Consider the following 11,494-nt stretch of genomic DNA (forward strand, 5'->3'; position numbering starts at 1 on the left):
ACATGACCCGGTGACCACATTCGACATAGTAAAATCCACAAATGACATTTTCCCAAAAATCACAGGGTAAAAACACTAGCAGCAAATAGAAGCTGCTGCGACTTGACAAAGTTTGAAATGGGGTCATCCAATGCTGAGCCAATCCACTTACCTTAAACTGTAATAAAGCTCTATTTATAGACAAGTGAAGTCATAATTCACCTACCTTTACTTATTTTTTGATACACTAATTTATTCGGCACTATTTTTGTAAAATAAAAACATACACACCAACAAATAATTATCTACTGTTTATTCTATTCTACTTAAAATTCAATATCAAATTTTCCACTTTATCCTCTCTGGAAAACGTTTTACATTTCTTTAAAGTGGGTATCTTTCTGATCAAGTGGCTTACATATCAAAATGCCAAAACTAATTCACTGCAGTGTTCTGAATTCTGAGAAACCTTCACATCTTAATGGCTGTGCCAAGAGTAGAACAATTGGCAGAAACCAAGAGAATGTTAGAGAAAGTACAGAGGAGAATATATTCAGCCATTGCTGAATATTATAAGAGAAGAATAAAGTCATAAATGTCTTTCAATTACAGTTTGATAACAATTTACCAAATTTTAGACTTTGATCAGACTTATTAGTTTCACTTCATATCCAAATGCATGGTTGGATTCATAAATAACCGGTGTTCAATTGTAATCAAGGTGTGTTTTTGTTGTCTTAACATTTGCAATGATTACACGGCCATCATAGTTGGAGTGGTAACGGAGTTGAACCGTTCAGCTTCAGAAGCTGTGCCAAAAACCACTCTTGTCAAGCTGACAGCATGAAATCACTGTTAAATGTTGATTATAAATGCCAAACTGATTAAATTTGGAAACAAAATACAGCTTGACTAGATAGAATTGTTTAAGCCAAACGAAACACTGTCACCTAGACTCTGTAAGTCTACAACTCGATAAGAATGCCGATATGCAAATTACGTGACTATAACTGTGCTACTAAGTGCAATATATTGGTGTTATATGGCGCCATTACAGTGCTATTACTGTTCATGCATTAACCTATCAACATTCTTACCGAGTACAGTCTGTGAAGTCTATGAGTGACAATAAGAATTTTGGAGTCATTTTTTGTCATGTGTTTTTGGGGCCAGAATGTATTAAATGGCAGCTAAATTATGTAACCGAGCAAACGAAATTCGATATTAGCAGTCCAGAAAACTCAGGAAACCTTTCTCCATTTTGAGAAAGGAAAATGCTGAGAAACTGACCTGAAGACAAAGGCTAATATCATTAGTGGGTGTCAGGCATCACCAGATCACAGATAACGTAGGTTTAGTTTCTGTAAACTAATTTGGGTAGTTTTGGGGTCCCTAAGAATTTAAATATAAAATTTACCTAAAACCATTGCAAAACATTCTAGAAGAGAAAGAATTAAATCCCTAAAGAAGGGTTGCCTTTATTTTCATTTACAGTTAAATATTACAAGTCAATAAATTTCTACAAAAAAAGCAAACGTCCGGCATCTTCATTGGTCTGGAAGTTCCTAGTAGCAATTCTTCTTCTCTTGATCTTCTTTCTTCTCTGGTGATCATGGATGTCCAAGGCTGTCCGTTGTGTGATGTGATGTCCAATGTATCATCCTCTGTCCAATGTGATGTGATGTCCAATGTATCCTCCTCTGTCCAATCTGATGTGATGTCCAATGTATCCTCCTCTGTCCAATCTGATGTGATGTCAAATGTATTGTCCTCTGTCCAATGTGATGTGATGTCCAATGTATTGTCCTCTGTCCAATCTGATGTGATGTCGAATGTATTGTCCTCTGTCCAATGTGATGTGATGTCCAATGTATTGTCCTCTGTCCAATGTGATGTGATGTCCAATGTATTGTCCTCTGTCCAATGTGATGTGATGTCCAATGTATTGTCCTCTGTCCAATCTGATGTGATGTCCAATGTATTGTCCTCTGTCCAATCTGATGTGATGTCCAATGTATTGTCCTCTGTCCAATCTGATGTGATGTCCAATGTATTGCCCTCTGTCCAATCTGATGTGATGTCCAATGTATTGTCCTCTGTCCAATCTGACGTGATGTCCAATGTATTGTCCTCTGTCCAATCCGATGTGATGTCCAATGTATCCTCCTCTGTCCAATCTGATGTGATGTCCAATGTATTGTCCTCTGTCCAATCTGATGTGATGTCCAATGTATTGCCCTCTGTCCAATCTGATGTGATGTCCAATGTATTGTCCTCTGTCCAATCTGATGTGATGTCCAATGTATTGTCCTCTGTCCAATCTGATGTGATGTCCAATGTATTCTCCTCTGTCCAATCTGATGTGATGTCCAATGTATTGTCCTCTGTCCAATCTGATGTGATGTCCAATGTATTGTCCTCTGTCCAATCTGATGTGATGTCCAATGTATCCTCCTCTGTCCAATCTGATGTGATGTCCAATGTATTGTCCTCCGTCCAATCTGATGTGATGTCCAATGCATTGTCCTCTGTCCAATCCGATGTGATGTCCAATGTGTTCCCCATAGTTCTGTCTTCTTTCAGATGGTCCATTGTCCAATGTACTGTCATCTTCTTGTTGTTGTATGTCCACTTACCTCTGTATGATTTGTAGCTGGTCCATTCCAATGCCATATGAGAGTACTCCTGCAATAAAACAAACAAACAAAATTAAGTGTATGCTGCAGTTACACATGTTAGTAGCAGTAGATGTATACATGCAATAAATCAATTGATTAATTATATCATCATCTTCTGTAGAGTTTTGAACCATGATGACTGCAAATACAGAAATCAAGTTAACTGTTTGGGTGTATGCACTCTTCTCAATCAGGTCTTCAATGTTGTCATCAGTTAATTCTTCCCAAGTGGCATCTGTAAACAAACAAACGACATCCATTAATACATTATTCCATCAGTAAAACTGCAGACCACTTAACATAACTGCTTCAGTCAGATCCTCCATGTTGTCACCTAAGAAATAAAAACAAATCAAGAGTTAATTACACATCAGAGTAATGTTGACTCACTGGGTGGCCAGCCAACACCCAGAAAATCAACATCACTCTTATCAAATTTTGAAAATAAGCACCTCCATGTTGTCACCTAAGAAATAAAAACAAATCAAGAGTTAATAACACACCAGAGTAATGTTGACTCACTGGGTGGCCAGCCAACACCCAGAAAATCAACATCACTCTGATCAAATTTCCAAAATAACCAAACATGTCAATAACAGTCTTCCATCTTCCAGTCAGCATTTCCATGGTAACATCTGTAAAGAAACAAAGAGCATATGTTATTACGATATTTTGTGCATAAAATTTGTAATGGGACAGCAGACAGCATCTTCAATAGTCATCCTGCTCACATCTGTAAACAAACAGAAACCTGTAAAGATTAGTACACAACAGAGAATAACATCCAATTACTCGTGGCCAGCCAACACGAGTAACTGAATGAAACCTGAAAATAAAAAAGAAGTTATGTTAAAAGGACTCCTGCAGCATGAAATCTTCATTGGCGGCACCTGTCAATAAATATAAACAATGGGTTAATAACACTTTTTGAGTTGTGATGATCACAACTCAATGATGATACCAGTTAATCAATCATCATTACAGGGCAAACTTCAGTTTCCATTCCAGTCATGTTTTCAATGGTCACACATGTCTGTAGAAAAAACTGAAGTTGTTGTTATTCATTGTCAATGGTAAATGAACTAACAACATGAAAGGTATACTTAGCTTTGTATCTGGTCTTCTTCCATCCTGTTGTCCGTAGTCAGATCTGTGAATATAAAATTAACAAAATGTTAATGACATGGTCACATAAGATATAAATTTGTCAGTATGCAACAGGAAAAGAGAACAACTATGATTGTAACTGCAGTTTCCAAGTCAAGAGAATTGCCAAATCAATAAAAGAATGTTTCCCTTTTCTCTTTCAATAGAAGAGGTGATATATCATGCTGCAAGTAGTACAGTGTATGGCCATTCAGAATCAGAACATAGAAGATACACAATTGGCCATAGAGGGCGCTACCACACATAATCTTTAATGACCACTTAATTATGCTCAAAGTGTACTGAATGGTAGACTTGAATGTGCCTGTTAAGCACTATTAGTGCAAGATGCGAGGTATAATGATATTCAAATATGCAGATTACACTAATGAGCATTGTTTCGGTATTAAAATTCTATGCTAATGACCCTTAATCAATGTGGAATATTCATGTACCTCGAATCTTGCATTGTATAGTTAAGCAGGCTGGCAAGAGAATTGTTTGGCAGGGTTAGATTTTGTAGAGGATTACAGCGGTAGTAGAGAAATAATCCCAGGATAGAAATTGAAGCAAGTAGTGGTCAAAGTCCCTCTCTCTGTCCACTGGTCTGGAAACACCGCTGGTTTGTCTGTGACACTCAGTGATATGAACAAATAAATGATTCACACCTTAAAAAGGACACTGACAATGTTCAATATCAATGTCACTACCACACGATCCTATGACAGCCCAGAGGGATTGTGGACAGCCACAATGACATCGTTAAAAGACATGACGTTTTTGGGTTGTCATTTTCAGAATACCACAAAACATTAAAAAGTGTTCCGTTTAGAAACACTCAACAATTTACTTTTTCATTAAATGGGTAATATTGTCCCTCTAGATAAAGCTTGAAAGGGATGACACATTAAGATTGCAATATGATCACGATAGAAAAACAAAATGGCGACGCATTGTTCGCAAGTGTCACATTGAAATTTGCTTGACTGGCGTCTCAGAGCTCATCAAAATTCAGGTATGAAATATGTCAATGAACAAGGCCTGTATGCACTCTAGACATCACTGTTAGTCCTTAAAGGAATACAGTCACCTGTAATCTAAATATGTCCATATATGGTCAAAGGGGCGTTCCTTGGTATTCAAAATGACCATGTGAGGGTGCAGTTTTTAAAAAGTGGCCACCCCCTTAAAATCTGTGATTGGTTAGATTTTCTCTTTCCATGGTCACTGTGTTAAAATTGGTACAGGTGACAGTATACATTTAATATTTTAAAGGTTTCTTATAAATACCAGTAAAAATCTGGCCAAAAGTGATCATTCTTGCTGTTGTAAAACATAAAACCTTTTGTTGGGAGAGCTCAATGTTTTCCTTTGTGTCGTACAGTGGTATGTCCTTCACTAAAGAGTTCAAATGCCATGTTCTCAGTGTCAGTGTAAATGGATTGTAAACTAACTCACAAACATCAATCTTGTAAAGTTTTACTGTTATATACCTGTTAATCAACCCTCTGTTGTAGAAATGCTGTCAAACTGCAAAGGGAGGCAAACACATGGCGAGAAATGGACTATTAATATTTTGTTGTGACCTTGAGTCTGAAGAGTTGGCAATCATGTATGTAAAGGCAACTTGGAAGGGGAAATTGGTACTTGAAAGTAACTCCAACGAAATTTTTATCCATTTTCTTCACAAATATAACAGTACATTAACTTTTGAAGACCGTTATACTTATGTTCAAACCTACCTATTCTTGAAGTAGCTGCTTGTGATCTTAGCTGAATATAAGGCCAAAGTAATTAAATTCTTTGTTTTGCGTCCACTCAAAATGCGAAAAGGTACGTGTCTAAGCGGCTGAAAAAAACACACAAGAAAATTAACACAATGTAATATCATTGCAGCAAATAAAAAGTTGTAACAAATTTTTAGTTCAGAAAAGGTAAGCGGGTATGTCCTAAAATTTCCTATTCAAATACACTGTGTGTGTTTTTCATGAAAACCTTAAAAACCTAAGCGGGTGGGGACGCAAAACAAAGAATTTAATTACTCTGGCCTAATGAGTATATAGCAGCCAGACTCAAGAGATTATACAATGGGTGGTGAGTGGTTTATTAGAGATTTAATTTTATCAATAAAGTTATGGAGTAATTCCACACATGAGTGAAATTAACAAAAGGCCAAAATCTTTGCAAAAAAGATTCTTGATGTAAACTTTTTACACAATTTTCATGTGATAGCAATCCTTCATTCCAACAAGTTGTGGTTTGTATTTAAATCTGCTCTTTACCCACTATGCCCTCAAAAAACTAAAAATGCACACACAGTGTCTACATAATGATGTACTGTCTTAGTACCAACTTTGAATGCAACAAGTAATTCCGGTAACTGTGAATAGCATTCTTGGCACAAAATGAATGTTTAGTGTCTGTATGGGAATGGATGACAAAATAAATTCAGTCAACGAGCATATATTTAAATGTGACATATAGTGTTGCCTATATCCAGACTGAGACAAATCAGTCAAGTCCAGTTCAGCTGTCTCAACGCTGACCTGAATTGTTGTGCAAAACCATTGTTAGGTAAAATTATATCCAAATTAGTTGTATGTAATGAAAGTTTTCTTTGGAGAACACTGACACCAAGCTCCTTTATCAGATCTTACTGCAAAAAAGTATGTTAAGGCATATTTTGTAATCTCCCTATTTGAGAAAAAATTGTAACAAACTGCGTGGACTATTGATTGTGGTATTCCTTATAGCAATATGAACTTTGTACTACAGAAATGGACAAAATTGTAAGAAATGGACAAATTTGTAATTTCATATGCCAAATATGAATGTGATCATAATATAAATGGTGTCTCCCTGAGAAATTAAACCTTAATCTGTATGACTTTGACTAAATATGAATAATACGGGGTCCTTTTTTGATGGTGATGTTGATTTGTGTTCACAATCTTTTCATGTACAGGCATCCATGCCATATTGTTAACGTTGACATTTTAATTTTGCAACAAATCTCCTCTTTCAGCATAGTATCAATTGGGCTGTAGATACAACTAATCTGTCATTTGATTACCAAGGACATGCAGATAGGGCTGTAGATACAACTAATCTGTCATTTGATTACAAAGGACATGCAGATAGGGCTGTAGATACAACTAATCTGTCATTTGATTACCAAGGACATGCAGATAGGGCTGTAGATACAACTAATCTGTCATTTGATTACAAAGGACATGCAGATAGGGCTGTAGATACAACTAATCTGTCATTTGATTACCAAGGACATGCAGATAGGGCTGTAGATACAACTAATCTGTCATTTGATTACGAAGGACATGCAGATACGGCATTCTGCTGAAATTGCCTGAAATTAGAGCATAGCGACACGGTCCCAGTAGCTCAAATTTTGTTTTGTGAAATCAATTTATAATAAATACACAAATTTACTAATAACTAGCGTATGTTGTCCCAAAAATGTGCAAAATGTCCCAAGAATAAATGGTAGTGGGACAGAGTGTCCCCCCGTTTATAAGTCCTGGCTGCAACACTGCAGGAAAAGGAAAGACATTAATTGCTAACATCTGGCTTTAAACTTGATAATGTGTTTGCAATATGTGAATGGGATAGCCTAACTTATAATTACAACATGGTTTGGGTCAAAGGAAATTGCAAAAATAGCACCACTTTCATGTCCCTCTTGCTTCTACTGTCTATGATTTATCTCACTTTGCTGTCAAAAAATAATGAAATAATTATAACATTGGAATGTCAATATTTTGTCTACTGCTCCTTTGAGTAACTACATTGTCACTTGCATTTGAAAGTTATAAAAAGAGAATTTATCTCCTTGCTTCTCATCGGAATGTGATCAGTCATTCCAGTGATAAAGATTCCAGATCTTGTTATCTACAACTTTGTTTACACTTCTGTGGCTAGCTTTACAGCGAATATAATGTGCTACTTCAGATTGTTTCTGAAGACTGAGCAAGCACTTTTTGGACCTTACTTTGGTTAACTCTGATATACATTACAATGCCGATAATTACTTAATGTAAAGTTTCCACAGTCACCTTGTGTTTTCAATATCAACTCACTGCTTTGGCACCAAAATCTGACCAACATTTTCTTTATTTTAAAGACATATGACAACTAAAACTTGAACAAATAATTTCTGAAAATAATCATACCAAATATCGGTATTTGCTAAGATAATATTGCTATATACTCATTACACATTGCCATTTGAGCAGATTCATATTAGGCCAGGAAGAAAAAATAAATTGTTCATCGGAATCGCCGCTTGTACTTTGGCATATTTGGATTTTTTTTTTTTGATCGCGGCAAATTCTTACTTCCGCATTACAAATATTTTTAGTACTGCCGCTGGTGGCGCCCTACACTTTGTTGGGTTTTCGCGAGCACAGGATTTTGAATGAGACTTCCGAATAGTTGACTGCCAAAACGTTGTTGTGACGTCTGAATTTGGCAAATCACGGCGCAAAGTGGGTCGATTTGGCCAGAAATTTCCTCGTTTTGTAAAGGTTAGTACATATCACATCATGAGTATTAATTTGATCGCCAACATACGACGTGATGGCCAACAGTTAGTTCCAAAGACGCTATTCAGTGTTGGTCCTGATATTGTCGTGATTTAAAGAGAAATAAATATTACGTTCGGCGATTTGTTAAACAAGATCGTGACAGCAGATGGACGGCGCATCCGATTAAATGAAAATTGCATCGAAAGTATAAAAATTTACGGCGATGACAAAACACATGGTTGCGTCGATGTTAAAGTATCATTTGAAGCTTGCTGTTTCTATTGTGGAGTACAAGACAGCCTTCTGAATGATGATTATATAACTTCACTCCGATCACAGTACAGTGTTGTTAGACCATTGTGTAAAATGTGTAGAGACAGTGGTAAAGAGGCCAAAACATGGGGCGAAAGTAAAATGAAAAAACTCAGATGCTAGGTCCAACCAGGACAATATTAAAGGACAATACTGAATTGTTGGATTTCAGTGATTTGCTGTACATTTCAGTTTTATTCTGAGAGAATGTTGAAATACTCAGAATATGTTGTGCAAACACTATGTTATTGTTGGGAAATATAGTATTGAATTCAGTTACCAGTATCAGTGTTTCTTAACTTGTCTGAGATATTTCTGGTAAAAAGGGAAACAATTATCTTGCCTTGTCTGCATCTGTGCAAAAATGCCAGAGAACCGCGTTTACCTTCGACCTAAAAAAAAAAAAATTTCGCTCGCCGCTCCTGGAACTTGGTCCAAAAAATCCGATGAACATGATTTTTTTTTTCTCTGGCCTTAACACAGACTATATTTCACATGGAGCATTTTGAAAGATGTGCACACAATATCAAATTGAAAAAGAATGGTAAAATGTCATTTAATCCATAAAAGTACCAGTTTTTTACTCTCAGGTACCAATGACGGTAATTCATTATTGCAAAAAAGTAAGGTGGGCAAGCTTGGGAACCCAGCCTGTACCAGTGAGTCATTCTGACCGGACATAAATTGCTACATCATACCCTTGATAACATCTTGTAAACTACACTGGTTGCATTGACGGAGACAGGATAGGGAGAAAATGATGGATAACGTCGCTGGTGGCGCATTTCTACAAATATTGCAAATGTCGTTTGACTACCACACATCATGCTGAGAGATGGGTACCTAATTTGCATGCATAATGAGGATTTAACTTCAAACCAACACGCGCAGCCAGCACTAAAAGTGACGGTTCGCCGATTTTCTCCGTAGAAGGAAAATACAGATTTTCGTTAAAGTGCTTCATAGATTTTCGTTCTATGTGTTTCTAATAAGTGTTATCATAGTCTGGAGGGAAAAATAATCGGCTTCTGTGGAGTAGTTTTTCATGAATCCCCGATGTTATTTTTGACAGTGGTTGCAGCAAGGTCCCATTAACGATTGCTTTGTTTTCCGTTGACACGTATTTGAAAACCCCAATTCGGTATTTTTTCCAAGAACAAACCTGCATTACTTTGACATAACCAATTATTTTTGGTGTTCGAGGTCTAGTTAGTGAGAAATTGCCGGCAAAACTTTGCTCTAAATATGACTTCGCCACTCCCTATTCATACTTATATGGCCGCCAGTGTACACACACCTATACACTGACCTTGAACGGACCACTTCAGTTACAGGGTACGTGGGTATCTGTACGGAATGCTCCTTGCACAGTATCAGGTGTGTCTGTGCAGCATCCATCATGGTTTCGCCAACACACATGTACTGTGTAGTTATTTATGCAGCAAAACAACTTCCAGGTTTGCATGTCAGTTTTAATCAACAATTAACCCTAACAATTTCAAAAGAAAGGCATACAAAATCTGTATACACGAGATAATAAACAGTAAACTTCATGAAAACATTAACATCTTACCACAGGGTATCAAATACGTGGAGTTTGCTGAATGCTTGGGTGAGGTCATCACATAGTTACAAATGCGTCGTTCACGTTAACATAGCCCTACACTGTTCCCATTCATAACATTGGAAAACAACTCATGAATATGTATAAACATTTAGCGTGGGCATTTCTGTTTCTGGGAGCCGCCATTACCAGAAGTTGGTAATGGCTGCTCCAAGAAATGTTTTCGGAAAGCGATCGACGTGTTTGAACAAATTCCAAACCCCATAAACGACAAGGTTAAGTGTAACTGTAGTATAGTGTTTAGTCTTCAGCAGTGATAAATTGGTACGACCAAATGCAGTAAATATGTAGCATTTCACATCAACACGCCTAGTCCAGTGGGATGCGCTTATTTTATACTCCCCAGGGCCATCGACATTGTAGCACTACTGGTGAGCAAAGTCGCAAAAACCAAAAATCACTGACCGCCTCACTGTAGCGCTACAATTTTGCAGCTACTACAGTGTCTGACCCTAATCTGTTTGTCATGCTGAAATTTTGAGTATTCTTTTTGTCGACACAGCTTGTATGTGTGAAATGATCATTGTTTATTGTTTACAAATGAATTCTGGTTCGGACTTGAATACAATTTTCAACAACAACAATGGAGATTATACTCATATAGGTTGTGTTGATATGCTAAATACTTGGCATTAAATTACAGTTTAGGGATTCAATGCAGAAAGTGTAGGAAAACCACAAAACAAAAAAGTACCGCAATTATACGGTGTCGCTCAAATTTGATCAGAATTGGTATATACCAGTATGGGTACCAAAGATCAACAATAAATAATCAGTGCAGGAAAATTCTACGTTGATGTTATGACAATGATTTCTGCACAGTACAACCAGAAAAACAACAAGAAATATTTAAACCAGAAAAAAAAAGTCATCGTTGATGACACAGTCCCCACTTGTTAATAGGTACTTTGATTACAGGCCCTCAGAGAGGATAGAGTCCTCTTCATTAGGTCTGTGATAAAAATACTTTTGAATAAATTCGCTTGATACATGTCTGAGTTGTAGTTCAGGACATGAAAAATGGTAATAAAATGGCCACATGGGGCCATATTGGATCGTATCACAAAACAAATCAATGTGCATATGTATGACTTAGGTCAATGTCCTTGTACCAACTTTGATTAAAATCGGTTGAGATATGCCTGAGTTATGGCTTTGTACATGAAAAAATCATAACAAAATGGCCGCACAGCAGCCATATTGAATCGTATCAC

At 36.8% G+C, this 11,494-nt stretch overlaps 1 protein-coding gene across 1 annotated transcript; it reads right to left on the reverse strand.

The window, feature by feature from the left end:
* Positions 1-1,041: 1,041 nt before the first annotated feature.
* On the reverse strand, positions 1,042-10,057 carry LOC139120953 (serine-aspartate repeat-containing protein C-like). The gene is made up of 5 exons (XM_070685541.1): positions 9,966-10,057; positions 3,761-3,807; positions 3,180-3,292; positions 1,516-2,664; positions 1,042-1,095 (listed from the first exon to the last, which is right to left on the reverse strand). Exons 1-5 carry the CDS (start codon positions 10,055-10,057, stop codon positions 1,042-1,044), a joined length of 1,455 nt encoding a protein of 484 aa, XP_070541642.1.
* Between the last annotated feature and the right edge of the window lie 1,437 nt (positions 10,058-11,494).

This window comes from Ptychodera flava, chromosome 21 (genome assembly GCF_041260155.1).
Source record: "Ptychodera flava strain L36383 chromosome 21, AS_Pfla_20210202, whole genome shotgun sequence".
Lineage (NCBI taxonomy): Eukaryota > Metazoa > Hemichordata > Enteropneusta > Ptychoderidae > Ptychodera > Ptychodera flava.

Excerpts from the sequence above, each read along its gene's own strand:
- LOC139120953 (XM_070685541.1), bottom strand. The coding sequence starts at position 10,057 with ATGATGGATGCTGCACAGACACACCTGATACTGTGCAAGGAGCATTCC. Across the intron at positions 3,293-3,760 it reads AAGACCAGATACAAAGCTAA|ATGTTACCATGGAAATGCTG; the intron begins GTATACCTTTCA and ends GTTTCTTTACAG. Across the intron at positions 1,096-1,515 it reads GACCAATGAAGATGCCGGAC|ACTTCACAGACTGTACTCGG; the intron begins GTTTGCTTTTTT and ends TGTCACTCATAG.